Consider the following 24,483-nt stretch of genomic DNA (forward strand, 5'->3'; position numbering starts at 1 on the left):
TGTCTTTGTGCTCATTGTCTCCTCCTATGTGGTAATGTACTTGGTATAAGTTGCCAAGAGAAGTAAGAGAAAGGAAGTGACAACTTCTCAGAACACATATCTGGCTCACCAAAAGGGTTGTCACTATTTAAGCCCATAAAAGTGGTTTGCACATCAATGACACTTAACAAATTACTCTATGATCGATGTGTCCGATCTTTGAGACTCCCGCTGATCATAAGAATGAACACCCATTGCTGGTGTAGTGCCGTCACCAAGCTGGGCAGTAAACTGCAGGTGGCTGTACTATAGCTCCCTGAACAGTTGGGTGGCCAAAGGCTGCTGCATAGGGGGGAACTAGGGAAGGGGATGCAGTGCTACATGTCCCCTCTGTTCTCAGGATCATTGGGAGTCCCAAAGGTTTGACCCATACCAATGTCATGGCAGATCCTAGTGCTAAGTCATCACATGGTGAAATAGGAAAAGCCCCTGCTGTCCTGACAAAATAAGCTGGATATATTTACTTCTCTAGCTCCATCTGGTATAATACTGCCCCCAATGGAGACATTAATTTGAACAGATAGGGAATGCTCATATATGGCCAGAATATCGCTTAGGAGATGGCTAGAATACGTTTTTGAATGCTGGAACATCCATATGTACGAAAAGGAAGCAATGAGATACAGCACAACAACTGAGGTACAAAAACTCTAAGAAATGTGGTCAACGTGATGAACCGGATAGGGCGGAAACATGGCATTTGTTGCCAATAAAGTCCCAGCACTTTACCCTATCTTATTTTACTATCATTTTTAATTTATTAAAAGCGAGGGATATGAGCATGTGATCTGCCATGTAAACATAATACAAACATAAAGCACCACAACGACTGGCAAAGGAGATGGTAAGTGAGATAAAAGTCAGCAGAGGACCTCAGAGAAAATTCTCCAAGGAGAGAACAGTCATAAGAGCTTCAAAAAGACCAATTGGAGGGCTGAAAACCACCATAGAGAAGATGGGTCTGGGAAGAGAAAGAATAGAGGAGGATCCATTGAGAGGGAGCCTGGCAGAGGCAAGTGTGTGGGCAAGGATTGGCAAGGGCTTAGCAGTGGGACGTCTGGTAGACAAGTATCATGGCAAAAACACAGAGAAGTTGGAATGAGAAGAGTTGTTGTGTAGAAGGACTGAGGAGGAAGCTCTAAGGAAAAGAACAGCATATGTGAAGGAAGGAAGAGACTAACTTAAGTCAGGTTAAGGGCTGCATGTAAACATCAGGAAAGGGGATTAAACATTCAGTGGGAAGAATGGGAGAGAAGAGACATCTGGAAAAGGACAGAAGACATGGGAAATACCAACAGTGAAACCTCTTTAAGAAGACCACTCGAAATGACATGGAAAATGGTCTTCTAAGAGGAAAGGTCCTCTAGGAAAAAAAGATGACCAGTAAGCATAGTCTACGATGGAACCCAAATCTGTCACAGGAAATCTGGTCTAGATAAAGAGTTGTGTTTTTGGAAAGGTTTCACAGGGTCAGGATATGGACCTTGAGAAACCGAGAAAATAAAAGTGGTGGGATAAATGGCCCTTGGTGTGAAGATATGACAAAGCTACAAGAGGGAAAATGGACTGAATTTGGCAAAGGAAGATCTGGGAGAAAGTACTTGAAGTGTTGCTCTCATTGAAAAAAAAAAGAAAGACATTTCACAACTTTTAATCGGTTGTTTTGTGGGTGCTGAGGTGCCCACCGATCATTACAACGAGCTGGGAGAACTCAGCTAAGCACTTCTCTCTCCTAGCTACTGGGGACGGGCTCCATAGAATCTTCCTCCGGCAGCAAGCAGAAAAGTGCCTTACTTTCTCTCCACTCAAAACTTTTTAAAAAACATGCAATTTTTTTTTTTAAATGACAGCGACACTCTAAAGGGGTTTGTGTACAAATGTCCTAGATGGCTGTCCAGTCATCTCCAGCCTGATTTCAGCTGGCAGAGATAGTCGGGCACGATAAACATCCAAGTAGGCTGTGTTACACAGTGTGCATAACTCCTATTGGCATTAAAGGGATACTCTGGTTAAGAAAAACATATGCCCTATCTACATCATAGGGAATACGTGTCTGATCATGAGGGGTTCCAACCGTGATCTCCAGAACAGGGCCTGTCTCTTACCACTGAGCACTTCACTCCACACCTTTTAAGACATACTTGGCTCAGAAGTGACGGGCTGCTTAGTCAATCGATTTCCGGAATGGTGTCTTACGTCAGCATGGTTAGGCGGACCCTATTCTGGAGATTGCAGAGGGTCCCACCGGTCAGACCAACTCCCATCCATCCTGTGGATTGGGAATAAGTTTTTCATAACCAGGGTACCTCTTTAAAAGGGAGTTGTGCAAACAGGCAAGCTACGCTGTGTAGGTAAACAGCATTGTTCTCTGTGCTTCGCCAAATGGACATCTACCTTTAATGTCAATGAGGTTACACAAATTATTCAAAAAAAATCCATCTTGGTTATTTTCAGTACTGACAGCATCTGTTACGTTCTTGGACAGACTTCTTCCAGTTGTTGAGGGGATAGACAAGTTAATAAGTAACAGATGACTGCCAGAGAAAAGCTAGACTGTAAGGCAGCGGTCAACGGGCAGTGACTCCTAGAGAAAATGTGACGGTGCCCTGAGGAGAGAGGCCTATAAAGAAATGACAGGATGGATAAACGCTCAGAAGCAAAAAGAAAGAACAAAGACGATGACAGCATATAATAATGAAAAATTACCACGCTAACCGCAAATGACAATGGGAAAGAAAACATAAAAGAAAAAGTACAAAAAGGAGGGGCTGTACAGTGGTACCGGCAAGAACCTTACAGTAACGGAACGATTTCCAGCTTTTTATACATCTATAGACAAAACAAAAAGAACAGTTCTAAGTAGCCCATCCTTCGATAGTGCTATCCCCGGGTCACATCCCAGCCTGTTCACATGAAGCTGTGCTCAATGCAAAATGGTGCATGGATGGTACAAAATTACTGTCATCGGCCTTTTAGCATTTTTTAACTGAATTTTCAAAAACAAAACAGTTTTGTGCATAATGCCAAACATTTTTAGAAAGTTTGGGTTTTGATAAGCAGGTCCGTTTGCCACATTAGTATTGTGTCCAGGAATGTGTATCACCGATAGCCTAACCTAAATGCTGATCCCGATCCTTCTTTAGAGGATCGGGATCAGCATTTAGGTTTTCATATATATAATAAGTAGACAAGTTCTTACAGCCACCTGTTCATCCCAACCCTGGGCCTAGACAAGGACCTAAACAACTGTCCCTGGTGACTGACCGAATGGCCGTACATTCCAAGGAATCCTATTTTATATAGTGGAAAGAATAATCATGAGGCTCATTGTGCCTTGTGCCTCCTCAGTGTACAGCATTCCATGTCAGCCTGTCTGCTGTGACTAAGCCCCAGTTGTGTTCTATTAGGAATGATACTTTGTGCACAACACCCCATAAATCATGTCATACGGGTGATTTATGAAGTCGTAATACAGAACTGATCTTGGAATAACTTGTTGGTCTAAAAAAATGTCTAAAACCTTATTAAGTGCTTACAACTGTAGGACATATACCAGTACCAGCTACATGGGCGCTGGCGGTCTTTAGCCCTGGCTGACATAGAGGGGGCTCTCGATTTTTAGGGTATTTTTCAATTTGCCCCAGTAAGGCATTTTCCAGAGGATTATATGCACTATAAAACCCCTTTTTAGTGAATATTAAACACCGACTGGTACATATACAATAAAACACTCTCAACTTACGCACCCAATTGGGAATGACATGCTGATAACTTGGCCAATATTACTGACGTTGAGCATCCATGCCAGGATTCTGTGCATCTATCTATTGTGCTCTCTTTTCCAACTTGGCTTTATTACTTATAAGGGGCAGATTGGACAACCCATTTGATGTCTGCAGCTTCCAATCTCATGGCTGTTTTTATTTCCTAATACTAGTAAAATGACAGTAAATCTATTGGTTGCAGCAGTCGACACTTACGCTTTTTTACAAATAGATCCCTATATACTCTCTAAGGAGTATACTCATAGAATAAGAAAAAAGAGCCAGGACTTCTGTCAGTAAAGATGTTAAGCCGAAAGAGATTGGCCAAATTCCCCCCCAAAAAACTCATCTCCTGTCAAGCTGGGAGCTAAGGAGGAAAGTGATGAAAGGTTTCAGCTGCCTTTGTTTCCCAGGGGAACCCTCCCCCATTCCAACAAAGATGCTTGCACCAAGGTTAATGCTGAAATTTCTTTCAATATGCATGTACGGAGATGTCCATAAGAACATGCACCTCTCACCTCTGTCTGAGAATGCAGTAAATGACAGCAAAAAAAGAAACATAATAGAAACTAGGCCCCTGAGATGCCTACTGAGGCCATTCTGCGGGCAATTGGTTGCTTCTTATCCCAGATAATACTTTCTCAACCTAACATGCCAGTTGAACAAGCACATTCTTTAATACTTCCCATGTATCATAGATACAAGTTTGTGACTAAAAAAACATATAAGAATTTCAAGAATCATTTTAGGCCCTGTGACATCACAGGCAGTGGATGAATTAAAAATCTTATTTAGTTTGGACAGATTTTAGGTACATCCTATAATTTAGGTACATCTTATAATAATCGGTAACAATTTTTTTTTTTTGTGGCACCACCATGGGATCACAGATGATGCCAAAGTAACCCACATCACAGCACTTTTTTATATTAATTGACAATAAACCTGATGTTTTTTTGGCCGGTATTAGTAAACATGATGGTAAACTCAGACTAGAGATGAAAATACCCCTGATAGTGACCTCAATAACAGTGTCCCTTCTGGTCTTGTTGCACATAAATGTTCCAGTCTAGGGAACAGCGATGGGGGTCATAACAGTGTAGCCTGTTCAAAACATTCTTCGTAGTCCTTGTTCCTTGTATGTATTTTCTGTGCTGCTTGTCTACGCCTCTGATATTCTAAAAACTCCTCCTTCAAGGCTGCGCAACGTTCTTCTGGGCTGGACAACGCCTGAGGGTAGCGACTATCAAGAGTATCCACTGGTCCCGAACCAGCCGGGCATGGAGCCGCCTCTGAAGGAAGCTTTACATCTGCAGAAGAAAAAACACAACATTTTAGCAGTTGAAATTACTTTATTATTTCACTCCCCTAAAACCTACCTCACTATTTTTCCATATTGAAGCTTAGTTTGTCCATGTTGGGAAATCTGTGTGTAGAAAGTATTTTGAAACCTTTGTAAGTAGGTTATCTCCTCCATATGCCATGTACCCACATGTCTGGATTTATAGTTCATCTACAATATCTGCTACTTTTTTTTCACGTGATTGGGTAAGTTTTCCTTCTTTCTCTAGGGATCCAATTACGATAAATAATACAATTCTTTTAGAGCGAAAATTCCAATGGCGCAGAGACCACTGCAACTGAATAGGCTGAATACATAGCGTGTGACATCCAAGAACTCTCTAGTCAAGCCTATACTTGCAGATTTTGGCTCACACCATCACAATTCCATGATCAAGCATTAGAAATGCAGGGTAATTCAATGGACAATAAGCTTGTCACCGGCTGTATGAGGGGATGGAAAGTTTCTAAGCCGCCTTCTCCTTGGCAAGGGAGCCTCCATATCCCCAAGGAGCGATTACTGTAATTACATACAGGCTGATGTTTTTCTTGTAAAACCCTTTTGAGATGTTGTCCTGTTCTGTTCTAAGCCGCAAGCCTTGTGAGAAGGCATCCATGTTTTTTCCATGAAGGAGCTACCCTATCCCATGTGGGATCCTTGGAAGAGGGAATGTGTTTGATGTAGAGAAGAAATGCCTAAGACTCCTCGGCCTACCATATTCTCCAGACTGCATGTTTACATGGTTGGAGGAGGTAGCTGTCTGCCAATGGAGTGTTCTGTAAACAGCCAGCTTTACCCAAGGGGGATAGAACAATACATGTGACTACTCTTGTACTTAAATGGTGGAGTCAAAGAATGGCTTGGCAATCTGAAGTATCCCTTCCGGCAGAATGCACCAGGTGGGCATCCGATATCAATACTGTTCAGCTAGCCATATACACTAGATAAATGTTGGTCAACCTAATTTATTTTGTCAGGATCAAATGACTAATGTGTATGGAGGCCTCCTGATTTTCCCCAACATAGTTGGGAATAATAAGCATTCAGTTGACCACTATCTCAAATGTAAAGGTAGTCAAATGCTTCTTCCGCAAGCAGCTATCTCTTCTGATCCTCCCATGCTCATGAAAACATGGCTCAGATGTGGATTAAAGGGGTTATCCAGGAATAGAAAAACAGAGCTATTTTCTTTCAAAACAGCTCCCCGTTTGTCTCCAGGTTTGGTGCGGTTCTGCAGCTCAGTTCCACTGAAGTGAATGGAGCCAAGTAGTAAAACCACACCCAACCTGGAGACAGACGTGGAGCTGTTTTTGAAAGAAATTAGCTGTGTTTTTCTATTCCTGGATAACCCCTTTAATGTGTTCAGAATAGAGGGAGGGGGATCAGGACATTGTCAGGCTCTTGGCAGTAGCCTCTCTTCCCAAGAACAAAAGGATTGAGCAGTTTAAGTTTAAAGGACCTGATCCCCCCCCCCACCATCTGTCAAATATAGAGATTCAAATATTAAGTCAGTCCCACTGAAATCTGTAGGTTCGGTCGGCACAGGCCTAAAGTATACTGGGGTCCTAAAGGCTATTGACTCTTTTGCAATACAATATTATTGATCTGTTTAATTACATAGCTGTCACGATGCCGGCTGGCAGGTAGTGGATCCTCTGTGCCAGAGAGGGATTGGCGTGGACCGTGCTAGTGGATCGGTTCTAAGTCACTACTGGTTTTCACCAGAGCCCGCCGCAAAGCGGGATGGACTTGCTGCGGCGGTAGTGACCAGGTCGTATCCACTAGCAACGGCTCAACCTCTCTGACTGCTGAAGATAGGCGCGGTACAAGGGAGTAGACAGAAGCAAGGTCGGACGTAGCAGAAGGTCGGGGCAGGCAGCAAGGATCGTAGTCAGGGGCAACGGCAGGAGGTCTGGAACACAGGCTAGGAACACACAAGGAAACGCTTTCACTGGCACGATGGCAACAAGATCCGGCAAGGGAGTGCAGGGGAAGTGAGGTGATATAGGGAAGTGCACAGGTGAACACACTAATTGGAATCACTGCGCCAATCAGCGGCGCAGTGGCCCTTTAAATCGCAAAGACCCGGCGCGCGCGCGCCCTAGGGAGCGGGGCCGCGCGCGCCGGGACAGGACCGAGGGAGAGCGAGTCAGGTACGGGAGCCGGGGTGCGCATCGCGAGCGGGCGCTACCCGCATCGCGGATCGCATCCCGGCTGGAAGCGGAATCGCAGCGCCCCGGGTCAGTGGGTCTGACCGGAGCGCTGCAGTGGGGAGAGTGTAGCGAGCGCTCCGGGGAGGAGCGGGGACCCGGAGCGCTCGGCGTAACAGTACCCCCCCCCTTGGGTCTCCCCCTCTTCTTAGAGCCTGAGAACCTGAGGAGCAGACTTTTGTCTAGGATGTTGTCCTCAGGTTCCCAGGATCTCTCTTCTGGACCACAACCCTCCCAATCCACTAAAAAAAAGGTTTTCCCTCTGACCTTTTTAGATGCTAGAATCTCTTTGACGGAGAAGATGTCCGAGGAGCCGGAAACAGGAGTGGGAGGAACAGATTTGGGAGAGAAACGGTTAATGATGAGTGGTTTAAGAAGAGAAACGTGAAAGGCATTAGGAATACGAAGAGAAGGAGGAAGAAGAAGTTTGTAAGAGACAGGATTAATCTGACACAAAATTTTGAAAGGACCAAGATAGCGTGGTCCCAACTTGTAGCTAGGGACACGGAAGCGGACATATTTAGCGGAGAGCCATACCTTGTCTCCAGGGGAAAAAATGGGAGGAGCTCTTCTTTTCTTATCCGCGAACTTCTTCATGCGTGATGAAGCCTGTAAGAGAGAATTTTGGGTCGCTCTCCATATGATGGAAAGGTCACGAGAAATTTCATCCACAGCGGGCAGACCAGAGGGCAAGGGGGTAGGGAGGGGGGGAAGAGGGTGACGGCCGTACACCACGAAAAATGGGGATTTGGAGGAAGATTCAGAGACTCGGAAGTTATACGAGAATTCGGCCCATGGAAGGAGACCTGCCCAGTCATCCTGGCGGGAGGAAACAAAATGTCGTAAATAATCACCCAAGACCTGGTTAATTCTTTCTACTTGTCCATTGGATTGGGGATGATATGCAGAAGAAAAATTTAATTTAATCTTGAGTTGTTTACAGAGAGCCCTCCAGAATTTAGACACGAATTGGACGCCTCTATCCGAGACTATCTGTGTGGGCAACCCGTGAAGACGAAAAATGTGTACAAAAAATTGTTTAGCCAACTGAGGCGCTGAAGGAAGACCAGGAAGAGGGATGAAATGTGCCATTTTGGAGAATCGATCAACGACCACCCAAATAACAGTGTTGCCACGGGAAGGGGGTAAATCAGTAATAAAATCCATACCAATCAGAGACCAAGGCTGTTCGGGGACAGGCAGGGGATGAAGAAAACCAGCGGGCTTCTGGCGAGGAGTCTTATCCCGGGCACAGATAGTGCAGGCTCGCACAAAGTCCACAACATCCGTCTCCAGAGTCGGCCACCAATAGAAGCGGGAGATGAGTTGCACAGATTTCTTGATGCCCACATGACCTGCGAGATGGGAGGAGTGACCCCATTTGAGGATTCCGAGGCGTTGGCGTGGAGAAACAAAGGTCTTTCCTGGAGGAGTTTGCCTGATGGAGGCTGGAGAAGTGGAAATCAGGCAGTCAGGAGGAATGATGTGTTGCGGAGAGAGTTCAACTTCCGAGGCATCCGAGGAACGAGAGAGAGCATCGGCCCTAATGTTCTTATCGGCAGGCCGAAAGTGAATTTCAAAATTAAATCGGGCAAAGAACAGAGACCACCGGGCCTGGCGAGGATTCAGCCGTTGGGCAGACTGGAGGTAGGAGAGGTTCTTGTGATCGGTGTAAATAATAACTGGAAATCTTGATCCCTCCAGCAGATGCCTCCATTCCTCAAGTGCTAATTTGATGGCTAGAAGCTCTCGATCCCCGATGGAGTAGTTCCTCTCCGCCGGAGAGAAGGTCCTAGAAAAAAAACCACAAGTGACAGCATGCCCGGAAGAATTTTTTTGTAGAAGAACAGCTCCAGCTCCCACTGAGGAGGCATCAACCTCCAATAGGAAGGGTTTGGAAGGGTCAGGTCTGGAGAGCACGGGAGCCGAAGAAAAGGCAGACTTGAGTCGTTTAAAGGCGTCTTCCGCTTGAGGAGGCCAAGACTTGGGATCGGCATTTTTTTTGGTTAAAGCCACGATAGGAGCCACAACGGTAGAAAAATGTGGAATAAATTGCCTGTAATAATTGGCGAACCCCAAAAAGCGTTGGATAGCACGGAGTCCGGAGGGGCGTGGCCAATCTAAGAGGGCAGAGAGTTTGTCTGGATCCATTTGTAGTCCCTGGCCAGAGACCAAGTATCCTAGAAAAGGAAGAGATTGGCATTCAAACAGACATTTCTCAATTTTGGCATAGAGTTGATTGTCACGAAGTCTCTGAAGAACCATACGGACATGCTGGCGGTGTTCTTCTAGATTGGCAGAAAAAATTAGGATATCGTCCAGATATACAACAACACAGGAGTATAAAAGATCACGAAAAATTTCATTAACAAAGTCTTGGAAGACGGCAGGGGCGTTGCACAGGCCAAAGGGCATGACCAGATACTCAAAGTGTCCATCTCTGGTGTTAAATGCCGTTTTCCATTCATCCCCCTCTCTGATGCGGATGAGATTATAAGCACCTCTTAAGTCCAGTTTAGTAAAGATGTGGGCACCTTGGAGGCGATCAAAGAGTTCAGAGATGAGGGGTAGGGGGTAGCGGTTCTTAACCGTGATTTTATTAAGACCGCGGTAGTCAATGCAAGGACGTAGGGAGCCATCTTTTTTGGACACAAAGAAAAATCCGGCTCCGGCAGGAGAGGAGGATTTACGGATAAAGCCCTTTTTTAAATTTTCCTGGACGTATTCAGACATGGCAAGAGTCTCTGGGGCGGACAGAGGATAAATTCTGCCCCGGGGTGGAGTAGTGCCCGGGAGGAGGTCAATAGGACAATCATAAGGCCTGTGAGGAGGTAGAGTCTCAGCTTGTTTTTTGCAGAAAACATCCGCAAAGTCCATATAGGCCTTAGGGAGACCGGTTACTGGAGGAACCACAAAGTCACGGCAAGGGTTACTGGGAACCGGTTTTAGACAGTCCTTGGAACAAGAGGGCCCCCAACTCTTGATCTCCCCAGTGGACCAATCCAGGGTTGGGGAATGAAGTTGAAGCCAGGGAAGTCCAAGGAGAATTTCAGAAGTGCAATTGGGGAGGACCAAAAGTTCAATCCTCTCGTGATGAGATCCGATACACATTAGAAGGGGCTCCGTGCGGAAACGTATGGTACAGTCCAATCTTTCATTGTTTACACAATTGATGTAAAGGGGTCTGGCGAGACTGGTCACTGGGATGTTGAACCTGTTGACGAGAGAGGCCAAAATAAAATTTCCTGCAGATCCAGAGTCCAAGAAGGCCATAGTAGAGAAGGAGAAGGCAGAGGCAGACATCCGCACAGGCACAGTAAGACGTGGAGAAGCAGAGTAGACATCAAGGACTGTCTCACCTTTGTGCGGAGTCAGCGTACGTTTTTCCAGGCGGGGAGGACGGATAGGACAATCCCTCAGGAAGTGTTCGGTACTAGCACAGTACAGGCAGAGATTCTCCATGCGGCGTCGTGTCCTCTCTTGAGGTGTCAGGCGAGACCGGTCGACCTGCATAGCCTCCACGGCGGGAGGCACAGGAACGGATTGCAGGGGACCAGAGGAGAGAGGAGCCGAGGAGAAGAAACGCCTCGTGCGAACAGAGTCCATATCTTGGCGGAGCTCCTGACGCCTTTCGGAAAAACGCATGTCAATGCGAGTGGCTAGGTGAATGAGTTCATGTAGATTAGCAGGGATTTCTCGTGCGGCCAGAACATCTTTAATGTTGCTGGATAGGCCTTTTTTAAAGGTCGCGCAGAGGGCCTCATTATTCCAGGATAATTCTGAAGCAAGAGTACGGAATTGTACGGCATACTCGCCAACGGAAGAATTACCCTGGACCAGGTTCAACAGGGCAGTCTCAGCAGAAGAGGCTCGGGCAGGTTCCTCAAAGACACTTCGGATTTCCGAGAAGAAGGAGTGTACAGAGGCAGTGACGGGGTCATTGCGGTCCCAGAGCGGTGTGGCCCATGACAGAGCTTTTCCAGACAGAAGGCTGACTACGAAAGCCACCTTAGACCTTTCAGTGGGAAACTGGTCCGACATCATCTCCAGGTGCAGGGAACATTGGGAAAGAAAGCCACGGCAAAACTTAGAGTCCCCATCAAATTTATCCGGCAAGGATAGGCGTAGACCAGAGGCGGCCACTCGCTGCGGAGGAGGTGCAGGAGCTGGCGGAGGAGATGATTGCTGAAGCTGTGGTAGTAACTGCTGTAGCATAACGGTCAGTTGAGACAGCTGTTGGCCTTGTTGCGCTATCTGTTGTGACTGCTGGGCGACCACCGTGGTGAGGTCAGCGACAACTGGCAGAGGAACTTCAGCGGGATCCATGGCCGGATCTACTGTCACGATGCCGGCTGGCAGGTAGTGGATCCTCTGTGCCAGAGAGGGATTGGCGTGGACCGTGCTAGTGGATCGGTTCTAAGTCACTACTGGTTTTCACCAGAGCCCGCCGCAAAGCGGGATGGACTTGCTGCGGCGGTAGTGACCAGGTCGTATCCACTAGCAACGGCTCAACCTCTCTGACTGCTGAAGATAGGCGCGGTACAAGGGAGTAGACAGAAGCAAGGTCGGACGTAGCAGAAGGTCGGGGCAGGCAGCAAGGATCGTAGTCAGGGGCAACGGCAGGAGGTCTGGAACACAGGCTAGGAACACACAAGGAAACGCTTTCACTGGCACGATGGCAACAAGATCCGGCAAGGGAGTGCAGGGGAAGTGAGGTGATATAGGGAAGTGCACAGGTGAACACACTAATTGGAATCACTGCGCCAATCAGCGGCGCAGTGGCCCTTTAAATCGCAAAGACCCGGCGCGCGCGCGCCCTAGGGAGCGGGGCCGCGCGCGCCGGGACAGGACCGAGGGAGAGCGAGTCAGGTACGGGAGCCGGGGTGCGCATCGCGAGCGGGCGCTACCCGCATCGCGGATCGCATCCCGGCTGGAAGCGGAATCGCAGCGCCCCGGGTCAGTGGGTCTGACCGGAGCGCTGCAGTGGGGAGAGTGTAGCGAGCGCTCCGGGGAGGAGCGGGGACCCGGAGCGCTCGGCGTAACAATAGCTTCCTACATGGTCATCATTATTTATTTCCTACTATGTGGCTGCTACTCAAAGGAGGAACTAATACTGTACGCCTCTCCATGTGATACTTCCACCTAATATATTGTGATTCATTGATGTAATGTGACCACACGTTGAATTGTGACCTTTAGACAGAAGCCTAAGGCTGAATTCACACCACAATCTGACCTTTCAATGCATAGATACGATTTTGGAAGCTCAAACCGCCTGAAATTGTATCTGTGCATGGATAGGTATGGACAGATACGGAGCCATCTGGTCATTTTCGCAGGGGATCCGATTTTTGACTCAGTCCGGTCAGATCGTGGTGTGAATGCAGCCTAAGCTGTCATCAAATCTGTATTTCTTCCGTGGGAAATGGCAGAGCCCTGATCAGGATTTCCTGGCAATCCCCACACTTAGCTTCTTGGAATCCTCAGCGTGTGGCGTGTACCCCCATGAGAGCCTCACGTTTACCCTTTATAGACAAGGGATGTTCTTGTTGTCCAGAATAAAGCGGAGAGAGGAGGGGGCTGTGATCTCTGTAGTTAACCAATGTTCTGCGAATACCCAGAGGGCCCCCAGATGGATGGTCATTTTAATTCAATTTGGCAGCAAAATTAAGACTGTCACATGAACTGACATAGACTGCAAGTGAGCGAATGGAAAACGCTATTGGTGTGACCAGAAGAAATGCATTTTCTAAGCCACACTGTGAGGGTTTCTTCTCTATTTACAACCATAGCTACATTCAGAATTCACTGTAGATAGTATGGACCATTGGCTACATGGCTGACAGCATATACTGTATGGAAACCACAAAGGCAGCCAAAAGAGATGCAAATGAAGCATTGGATGTGACCACAGCAAATAAGAGAGATAATGAGAAACTCACTTTGTCTTTCTACCTCCCCCACAGAGATGGTGGAGATGGTTTGGCCACTGTTGCCGCCACGATAGACTTGAAGAGCATCCAGAAGATCAACTTCCAGGGTAAACTCAGAGTCCCATTCATAATTCTCATCCACAGATGTATTCCTCCTGTACACAGCAAAAGTACACCATTATCATTTTATCTGAGACATGTTAAAGGGAATCTGTCAGCTGTAGATCATTCTTAGAGCTCAAGTGTCATAGAGGCGGAGCTAAGCCTCCTCCCTACCCTGACTGAATGATGAGCATGAGTCATTGCTGGAGCTCTGTGTATCAATCAGTAAAGGCACGAGGCAGTATTATAGTAGTTATATTCTTGTATATAGGAGCAGTATTATAGTAGTTATATTCTTGTATATAGGAGGCAGTATTATAGTAGTTATATTCTTGTATATAGGAGGCAGTATTATAGTAGATATATTCTTGTAAATAGGAGACAGTATTATAGTAGTTATATTCTTGTATATAGGAGCAGTATTATAGTAGTTATATTCTTGTATATAGGAGACAGTATTATAGTAGTTATATTCTTGTATATAGGAGCAGTATTATAGTAGTTATATTCTTGTATATAGGAACAATATTAAAGTAAAGTAGTTATATTCTTGTATATAGGAGCAGTATTATAGTGGTTATATTCTAGTACATAGGAGCAGTATTATAGTAGTTATATTCTTGTATATAGGAGCAGTATTATAGTAGTTATATTCTTGTATATAGGAGCAGTATTATAGTAGTTATATTCTTGTATATAGGAGCAGTATTATAGTAGTTATATTCTTGTATATAGGAGGCAGTATTATAGTAGTTATATTCTTGTATATAGGAGGCAGTATTATAGTAGATATATTCTTGTAAATAGGAGCAGTATTATAGTAGTTATATTCTTGTATATAGGAACAATATTAAAGTAAAGTAGTTATATTCTTGTATATAGGAGCAGTATTATAGTGGTTATATTCTAGTACATAGGAGCAGTATTATAGTGGTTATATTCTAGTACATAGGAGCAGTATTATAGTAGTTATATTCTTGTATATAGGAGCAGTATTATAGTGGTTATATTCTAGTACATAGGGGGCAGTATTATAGTGGTTATATTCTTGTACATAGGGGCAGTATTATAGTAGTTATATTCTTGTACATAGGAGCAGTATTATAGTAGTTCTATTCTTGTATATAGGAGCAGTATTATAGTAGTTATATTTTTGTACATAGGGGGCAGTATTATAGTAGTTATATTCTTGTACATAGGGGGCAGTATTATAGTAGTTATATTCTTGTACATAGGAAGCAGTATTATAGTGGTTATATTCTTGTATATAGGAGCAGTATTATAGTAGTTATATTCTTGTATATAGGAGCAGTATTATAGTAGTTATATTTTTGTACATAGGGGGCAGTATTATAGTAGTTATATTCTTGTACATAGGGGGCAGTATTATAGTAGTTATATTCTTGTATATAGGAGCAGTATTATAGTAGTTATATTCTTGTATATAGGAGCAGTATTATAGTAGTTATATTCTTGTACATAGAAAGCAGTATTATAGTGGTCATATTCTTGTATATAGGAGCAGTATTATAGTAGTTATATTCTTGTACATAGGAGGTAGTTTTATTTTATATATATATATAGGAGCAGTATTATAGTAGCTATATTATTTTACGTAAGAGGCAGAATTATAGTAGTTATATTCTTGAACATAGGAGGCAGTATTATAGTAGTTATATTCTTGTACATAGGAGCAGTATTATAGTAGTTATATTCTTGTACATAGGAGCAGTATTATCGTAGTTATATTGTACATAGGAGGCAGTATTATAGTAGTTATATTCTTGAACATAGGAGGCAGTATTATAGTAGTTATATTCTTGTACATAGGAGCAGTATTATAGTAGTTATATTCTTGTACATAGGAGCAGTATTATCGTAGTTATATTGTACATAGGAGGCAGTATTATAGTAGTTATATACTCATACAGACCAAGAGTTTAGGATAAAAATATTTTAAATGAGTTATTCAGGAATAAAAAAAACTTAGCTGCTTTCTTCCAAAACCAGCACCAACCCTGTCTTTAGGTTGTGTGTGGTATTTACTTCAATGGAACTGAGCTGCAAAACTACACACAAACTGAGTACAAAAGTGGCGCTGTTTCTAGTAGATAGCGGCTATTTTTTTCTAACCTTGGATAACTCCTTAATCTTTTTATTATGTGGTCATAAATGCTAAATTAATAGACTTGTAATAATCAAATTAATCTAAATTGTGATTTCTATGACAAATTGTTTGGTAGACAGTAATTCACTTTATAACAAATATTACAGTAAAAACAGCACAACCAGGACTATCACCAAAATAACTGAGCAGATCTAGTCTAGATAAATCGCTTCTATATCTTTTCTAGTGGATATCATCATCTAATCTAGCTTACCTGTTGCTTACAGTAGCTAATAAAGAGTCCTTTCTGTGTCTATAGTCCTCTGCGCTGGAGCCCTGGGAGCCCCCTCCACTGTACCAGCTAGATGTTTCACCTAATGGTGAGTTGAGGTAGCTGCCCCCCACAGACTGTGCCAAAGATGGGGGTCTAAGGAACGAAACACTCCCTCTGCCACTGCTCTGGCTGGTGAGACTGCTCCGCATTACTTTCTCCGAGCCATGGAAAAAGAGAGATCTGTCTACTGGAGGCCTTTGTTTTTCCAGAGCATGGAAGTCCGTGAACACTGAGAGTGGCTGGTCCTTTAAAGGGCAATCACAATGAGAAGGATTATGGTGGCCAATTCTACTACTATCCAGGTGGGCATGTCCATGGTCCCATTGTGCTCTTTGCCCTATCTTTAAACGTTCAGCATTTTCGGGTGGTTGAGTCCACATGAGGCTACCAGGTAAGATTGCCTTTGCTGGCCCCAAGTTAGGCTCCGGTGGCTTAAGAAATGACTTAACAGGCACAGATTGCTCTTGTTTGCAGCTCAAGTAGTCAAGAGACAACAACTGGTGGGGGGCACATGGAGATTCTTCTTTACGAACCCCGCTTGTGCCATCAACATCCATTAATGTCCTATCATCCATATGTACATTATTAGGAGTATCTTTATCAGTCTCTGAAGAGCTTGCCTCTGATGATCTGGTCTGGGCCTCGTCTTCCACTGGCCAGTCTCCGTCCACGCTCATCTCTTTGAAGAATGGTAAACTCAAGTACTGGAGGATGCCACTCTGCGTGGACAAGCTATGTCTCAGTTGGCTTGCTTGGTCACTGAGCACTAAGGGTTTCTGTAACAGTAAAGAAGGTGCTCTAATAACTGTGCTCAATGACGAGATACAGTCAGTCTCTGATTCTCGGAGTGTAGAAATGGTCCTCTCCAATTCACCTTCCTGTTGAGCAGATTCTCCACATCGTGCTTCTTCCACCTGACTATAAGGTAAAGCTGCAGTAGAGGTCACGGGACTAATGTCTGGAATCCGAAAGGGTTTTGCCTCATCCAAAGGACTGCTGCTGCAACCAAAGTATCTCCCTTGACGGTATCCAGAATCCCTTGCCTCCTTACGAGCCTGCCCAGTAGCCTTCGGTCTCATCTTCACTTCATCTCTCCAGGATTCCGATGGTCGCTCGGGTAATTGGCAAACCTGCAAGTATGTTTTGGCCTGCGAGCACTGACTCAGGTCTGATGAGTCCCTGGCATTGAACTCTGGATAGAGATCAGTCTCTGTCACATATGGAAAGCCTCGGATGCTCCCTCTGTTTGGCCAAGTGTCTGTCTCCACCACGAAACGTCCATCGGGTCCGCGGCTTATCCTCTCCAAAGGAACACACTCTCCGACATTACTCTCGTAAATGGTGTATCTGCCACTTGTGCTGCTTCCATGGCTCACACCAAGGTTATTCACAGTTTTCTCACCCAAGTGGAGAGATTTACGGAAGCTTTCGTACGGTGACACTTGAAGCTTGAGCCTCACGAGACTGTCGGGGCTGTTAGAACCATTAGTATTTCTGAGAAAAAAAAAAAGAATTAAAATGTTTAACAAAATTATTGTAAGAAAAAGGGGAGAAAAAAAATGAGGAAAAAGGGTGAAAATGTCACTAAAAAAGGAGCATTCCAGCTAATGACTAGTGTGTGCTAAGATAAAAACGAATATAAAATCCTCACGACTTTCGTTCTGACGTGTAATATGTCATTCAGGATACAAGCTATTGCTGATCAATTTCAGGTCCAGTTCAGCCTATGCAACCATGACAAAGGCAGGAACAAAATAAAAGTCAACCCATAGCAACCCGCCAAAAAAATATACAGAGGTGCTGTGGATTAAACCACCAGATTGTTACAAGAAAAAGACATTTGACCAACTGGTAGGTCAGTTTAGTGTTGTCGGAAATATGCTCAAATTAAAGCTTTCAGAATTTATTTAAATTTTTTCCATTTTTTTGAGACAGATAAACCTTTTTAAAGAGGGCCTTAAAGTCACCATGATCCTACTACAGGTCAACACTAAGGTCTGTGCGACTGTGAAGGAGATGCATGATCATGAGGACAAGACACCAGTAATTTTAGACAACCACCACGTGTCTACTCATACAGGATCTATACCGGTTGCTGACTGGTGGTTGGAGCGTAAAGACACAAAGCAAAAAAAAACAAAAAACGTCAATGATCAAAGTTACAGATGGGCAGCGTGAAATGAGTGAACGGGAAGTGACGTATGAGCATGAAGACACTTACTGTGAAGGAGAAGCTTTCTTGGGTTGGGAGAAGACCATTGGTGCATCTGGAAGGTTATGAGAACACAACAGGGATCAATGAGGAGTAGAACTCGAGCCAATGTGACCTGTACGTCTAGTGACCTACTTATCATCTAGATGTTATCTAAGCTATCTAAAGAACTTAATCCTAAATACACGTGGATCTAACCCAAGCCAAGACATCTTAAAAGCCTTGGAACTGAAATCTGTATTGTACACAAACAGCTCTATTAGCTTCACAACTTGAGAGGTGTGTTCCGATTTTACCATTTACTACAATTGGGCTTCAAGTTTACAAAAGTAGCAAAAAGTTTTTACTTATTTCTCTCCGGTAGTCGATAAGAAATGTAAAGCCGATTGGCTGCTATGGGGAACACCTTTAATATTATTCTGCACTAGTTTTTATACATGTGGTCCCGTGTACATATGTAGCAATGCTGAGTTTGTCCAACACTTATTGTGCCATGTGTTTTTGCTCAAGCTGTTTTAACTCAATGAAACAAAATTCTACATTGCTACATCTGTATTCTTTATAAAGCACTTCTATCATTTAAAGCTGACCTATCAGCAGAACAACAGGGGTATAAATATACCCATGGCTAGCTAGAGCTTTTCATCAGAATTCTTGGCATACCTATATTATCTCCATAGTCCTTACCAGCGCTGAGATATAAGCTTTTTTCTTAATATGTAAATGAGACTCAAGTGCCATGGGGGCATTCTCCAGCATGGCAAGAGCTCAGGGTTAGCCAGATAATCTCCTCTTATTCACCACTTCTGTTGCCACTTGCCTACCCAGCCTTTGACTATCAGCAGGCAGAGGCTGAAAAAGAGGAGATGAGCTGGCTTACCCTGGCTTGGCTCTTGCCATGTTGCGGAATGCCCCTTTGGCACTTTAGGCTCATTTAAATTTTAACAAAAAATGCCTATATTTCAGGGCCGAAAAGGACTATTAAGATAATAAAGGTATGCATGGAATCGTGACAATGAGCCCTATCTAGCCAAAAGCTTATTTACACCCCTGTTTTTCTGATGACCATGCTGCTAGTCCTCATACAGAGCACCAGCCGAGATGAGGCTGCTGTACGCTGGAGGAATCAACAAAATGAGAGCCAACACCAAGTATTTAGTCTAGGCTAAAAATGCATGCTTCTTATCATCTAATGCAAATCTAAGACCATACTTTTGGTTTCTGGTCATAAAACTTACTTCCGCTATAAGATGTGATTGAGGTATCGAAGTACTGGGAATTATATTCGAGCTTAGACCTGAATTTGCTGCCTTATAACCATTAAAGTAAAAATGAATATGCTTAAAATTACAGCAATTCCTGCGCATCGTGGGCCTAAATATGGACAATAGACATTTAGAACCATAAAAGCGATCAATAAAACTATTTAATGTGCTAAAGCTTCTACACGACAGAAAACCAATATAAAGATCTCAAAATCCTCTGGTCCTGCGCTCCAGATCTACTGACATGAATGTTCCAACATGTTTAGTAGTATGAAGGGGACATGCAGGGTAAAGACAAAAGCAGGGGCCACATAATGTACACAACAAACTAAAGAAAGACGAAGCCCATAGTGCATACGTACTCCAATAAAAAAAAAAAAAAATACAGAGAAACCTCTTTAAGTCGACCACCCAAAAAGTGGACTTCTATGGTGGCTGATCTTCTCATAATATGCATAATAAATAATGCATACTAAATAATGCAACTGAAAATCAGTCACAGGAAATCTGGTCTGGGTTAGGGGGAGATCTTCTCAAAGAGGTGGTCTTTTGGAGAGGATTCACTTTAATAATACAATGTTTAGGTGGAGCTGATGGATGGTAGATGATACATTACTGTGGTAGCACCGCACTCATGCATATCTGCTGTCATGGATTAATGGAATGATTCGAGTGGAGCCTTTGGTCTGAAGACGAGGGTTGTATATATTCGGCAGGAAAACAATGAGATACCTTACATTTCTGTTGAACTAAATATTTGGGAACTGAGCACGAAATATGACTTTGTGCTGTAATATGTCTGAACTAGCGGCAGATTCCTTCGGGCTGCAGCGCTACGGCCTTTAGAAGGACATGAATTGAGAATGAGGCAGTCATGTGACTTCTTTTATACTCTTTGTATTAGTTCTTGGTATATCCTAATTCTCCAACATGTCATCTTAGCTCACCATCAGACAGAGCATACTTTATTTTATATACTTTTCATACTTTATTTTAAGGCAATGAATTTCAGAACTGGACTCCTTTATGGGGTATCTATATGTTTTATATGGAGAACTTCAATCCATTAGCCTCATCACCTTTTGGAATTCTTGGATTTTTTTTCCATCAGAACTTCCAATCTATTGTCTACAAGTTAAAGGGGTACTCCGCCCCTAGACATCTTACCCCTATCCAAAGGAAGGGGATAAGATGTCGGATTGCGGGGCTCCCGCAGCTGGGAACCCCACGATCTCTGTTTAGAACGCTGGGTGCAGGTGGCAGGGGTTGTGATGTCACGGCCACGCCACCCGTGACATCACGCCTCCCATAGACTTGCATTGAGGGGGCATGGCCGTGACGTCACGACCCCCACCGCCCGATCCAAGTGTTCGGAACAAAGTGTTCTGAGCGCTGGGGCAGCGGCGTACCCCTTTAACTTTCTAAACTATGATGTGTTGTTGTAGATCTAATCTTTGGAAACCTCATCTCTGTTGTTTTTTTTTTTGTTTTTTTTTTTAATCTTGTCCGATGCTGACCAAAAAATCTGCACCCTTTAGAGTAGCATACTGATGTTCACCCATCCATGAAATAATAATAAAAATAGGTTTTCTTTGTCTTAAATGGGAACACCTTTGACTGACTACTGAGCTCAACAACTATTGCTACAAAAATTTGTGACTGAGAAAAACCTGGGGGCTCGTCCGGGATTTTAGGCAGAGTTTTGTCACCTGAAAATATCAAAATCGATTCAGACATAATTGATCCAAATGTTTTGGTGCGTTTAGGGCCAGCTTACCACCTTGGTACATGTCCTTTTCTTATACCTGTGCATAACATTTTGGACTTTGTCATTATAATCCTTCACACAGTCCTCTCCCCATCATAGAAATAAAGTCATAACTATTGCTTTACCTCGCATACTCAACTAAACAGTAAATGTCCTTAGCAGAACTATCTTCTTAAAAATATCATGTCCTTATACATGCCATGTCAGGTAAGGATCTGGACAGGGGTATTAAATATACTTTTATCCTCATCTTGAAGGTTGCTAAAGGAACATGTGACGTTGCGGACACCTCACTTCTAGCTAGATAAATGGTTCTTTTCCTGTCTTACCTTGCTGCCTCCGTTTGCGCCTTCGTCTGGCTCTGCGCCGGTTCATCAAGCAGGCCACTATGGTGCTGAGGATAATTGCCAGTGTAAGGAAGCAGATGCCCCCGACTACTCCCGCCATAAGAGACTTCTGCTGGACCTCCGGATGCTCTGTCTGCGAGGGGTAGACCTTCATCCCTGTATAATAGTGCAGCACAAGAGGTTAGTCATCATGTCCACCTCATCACATCACATTTACATCTTGTTGGGTGACTGCCAAAAACTAGTGCCGCAGCTATGGAGGGCGATGGGAGCCTCATCCGTTCTCACCGATTCCAGACCACAAGTCCAAATGTTTATGGAAATTTTTAATAAATGCTTATTGTTCTTCCCGAAGATGTGTGTGTCTGTGTGTGTGTGTGTGTGTGTATATGTGTATATGTGTATATATATATATATATATATATATATATGGTATGTAGAAAAGAATGAAGATAAAGCACTCACCGCAGCCATAATTGTGACAGCAGAATGTAGATTTATTCCAATACTTGGATACATGTAGCAAGACGGACAGACACACAGGGAGCAATGGATGGAAAATGTGAGGCGGGGGCGAAAAGGAGGGGCGGCAACTAGTTTCACGCACTGAGGCGCTTCCTCTGGCCCACACGTGTGGCAACCAGTTTCACGCACTGAGGCGCTTCCTCTGGCCCACACGTTGCAACCGGTTTCACACACTGAGGCGCTTCCTCTGGCCCACGTGTGGGCCAGAGGAAGCACCTCAGTGCGTGAAACCGGTTGCCGCCCCTCCTTTCGAGCCCCCGCCTCACCTGTTCCATCCATTGCTCCCTGTGTGTCTGTCAGTCTTGCTACATGTATCCAAGTATTGGAATAAATCTACATTCTGCTGTCGCAATTTTGGCTGCGGTGAGTGCTTTATCATAGTAAGAAAAACAATGGAAAAAGGAGGACAGCGCCTCGTGTATTACCCAAGGTAGCGGTGTCCCAGCAGGGACAGGACAAAGTCGGCTTTTCAAGATGGCCGCTCACCTAGTCAAGGAAGTAATGTGCATCACCCCAATGGGGTATCGATGATCATATGGAAGCAAACTGCTGGCCCCAAAGGTGGAATGGGAAGGAAGGAAACTTCTCCCACACAGGACATGAAGAGTATAATGTAGGAAAAAAACCTTTATGTGGGCGTTGTTCTCGGTTCCAGAAGTTTCAAGCCAGATGCTGGCGTATGGTTTAAGTGCTATATAGCACTATGTTTATTTAAATATAAATAAAAATCAATGACGCGTTTCAGATAGACAGTCCTCCTTCCTCAGATTGGCATCTGAGGAAGGAGGACTGTCCCTCCGAAACGCGTCATTGGTTTTTATTTATATTTAAATAAACATAGTGCTATATAGCACTTAAACCATACGCCAGCATTTGGCTTGAAATTTCTGGAACCAAGAACAACGCCCACATAAAGGTTTTTTTTTTTCTACATTATACTCTTCATGTCAAACATAGGGCTTGTTACAGTATCACTACCTTTAATGTCGCAGTGCAAATACTTACTACAAAACCATTCTGTCACACCAGTGTTTCCCAACCAGGGTGCCTCCAGCTGTTGCAAAACTACAACTCCCAGCATGCCCAGACAGCCAACGGCAATAACAATGAAAGCCAGCCAATGGGGTATAGGTGGTTCTAGTGATTTTGATAACTGATGTATATTAGGTAATTACTAGGTCAGTGTTTCCCAACCAACGTGCCTTCAGCTGTTGCAAAACAACAACTCCCAGCATGCCCGGACAGCCAAAGGCTGTCCGGGCATGCTGGAGGTTGAAGTTTTGCAACAACTTGAGGAACACTGGTTAGGAAACACTGTGTTAGACTCTTGTATCATCCTCTAGCTCTTTAGATCAGTGTTTTCCAAACAGTGTGCCTGCAGCTGTTGCAAAACTACAACTCCCTGCAACTCCTTAACAGGCTGTTAAATGAACAAAGACCAAATGTATAGGTTTTTCGGTCAAAGCTGTTGTCGAGAGCTTGTTGCCAAATCGGAGTCCATACACACCTGCTGTAAGAATATCTAGAAAAGTCGCTATATTAGGTAACCCTGGAGATTAATGGGAACCCATTAAATGGCGCCTTATAGGGTCTCCTTTCAAATCACTGATTCCTATGTGAATCAATGGTCCTGGCTGCTTAGTGTTTGGACGCAGTGCCATCTAGTGGCAAATCTTGTAAGTACAATGTAAAGGAAGCAAGCGAAGAAAAAAACCATAAACTACTCCTATTTCTAATTTCACCTTATATTTAATGTGGCCAACAGGTTCATGATAGATCTATTTTTATTTTATTTTTTTAACCCCTTGGTGTCACAGTCTGTTGTAGTTTATCTTTTTTTTTTTTTTGCATACCCGCTTTCAAGAATCCTTATATATTTTTTAATTGACATAGCATTATGAGGGTTTTTTTAGTTTTTTTTTTGCAGAAAAAGTTTTTATTTATTCTTTTTTTTTTTTTTATGGTACTGCTCCATTTTACACAGTATATAATTATATAGAACATTTCTTATTACACCATAATAGGGGTCCCAACAGCCTTATATTTACAGCCATACAGAATGTTAAGAACTGAGGAGGGGGGGCGCTATACAACCAAAATGTAAAAGGAGTAGTGCAGTGAAGAATAACTTAAAAGTTATAGAACGCAGGGGGGGGGGGGGTTTGACCGCTGTACGATGCCACCACAGTCTGCCGTAAGCAGCCGTTCCGAACCCCACAGAAAGCCGTGGCCGACACACCCCCTCTATGTATCTCTATGGCAGTGGTCTTCAACCTGCGGACCTCCAGATGTTGCTCAACTACAATTCCCAGCATGCCCGGACAACCGTTGGCTGTCCGGGCATGCTGGGAATTGTAGTTTTGCAACATCTGGAGGTCCGCAGGTTGAAGACCACTGCTCTATGGAATACATGGAGGGGGTGTCAGTCGGTGCTCCGTGCGGGGTCGGCACGCCCCCTTCCAGCAGACTGACAGGGCCCCGTTTAGGAGATAGCGGGGGGGTGTCTCAGAATTTAAAAGTCTAGAATCCAGGTGC

The 24,483-nt window shown here is 44.0% G+C and overlaps 1 protein-coding gene and 1 long non-coding RNA gene across 16 annotated transcripts in view; one reads left to right on the forward strand and one right to left on the reverse strand.

The window, feature by feature from the left end:
* Positions 1–24,483, forward strand: part of LOC130295599 (uncharacterized) — a 205,758-nt gene that overhangs the window by 101,566 nt on the left and 79,709 nt on the right. Inside the window, exons 4-5 of one of the 7 annotated variants that reach the window (XR_008848931.1) lie at positions 13,322–13,395; positions 21,334–21,470. The exons of 3 other annotated variants lie outside the window; for them this stretch is intronic. This is a non-coding gene — a long non-coding RNA (uncharacterized LOC130295599). Of the gene's footprint in view, positions 1–13,321; positions 13,396–17,766; positions 18,034–21,333; positions 21,471–24,483 lie in introns of those variants that run through there. 3 more of the 7 variants (XR_008848933.1, XR_008848930.1, XR_008848932.1) reach the window with 3 other exon arrangements.
* Positions 3,180–24,483, reverse strand: part of IGSF9 (immunoglobulin superfamily member 9) — a 111,823-nt gene continuing 90,519 nt past the window's right edge. For all 9 annotated transcript variants that reach the window (XM_056546453.1, XM_056546450.1, XM_056546454.1 and 6 more), the window contains 5 exons: positions 21,406–21,579; positions 18,053–18,098; positions 15,772–17,325; positions 13,298–13,443; positions 3,180–5,113 (listed from right to left, as the gene is read on the reverse strand). In XM_056546453.1, coding sequence (XP_056402428.1) covers positions 4,893–5,113; positions 13,298–13,443; positions 15,772–17,325; positions 18,053–18,098; positions 21,406–21,579 — 2,141 coding nt within the window. In that variant the 3' untranslated portion in view covers positions 3,180–4,892. The remainder of the gene's footprint in view (positions 5,114–13,297; positions 13,444–15,771; positions 17,326–18,052; positions 18,099–21,405; positions 21,580–24,483) is intronic.

This window comes from Hyla sarda, chromosome 11, assembly GCF_029499605.1.
Source record: "Hyla sarda isolate aHylSar1 chromosome 11, aHylSar1.hap1, whole genome shotgun sequence".
NCBI lineage: Eukaryota > Metazoa > Chordata > Amphibia > Anura > Hylidae > Hyla > Hyla sarda.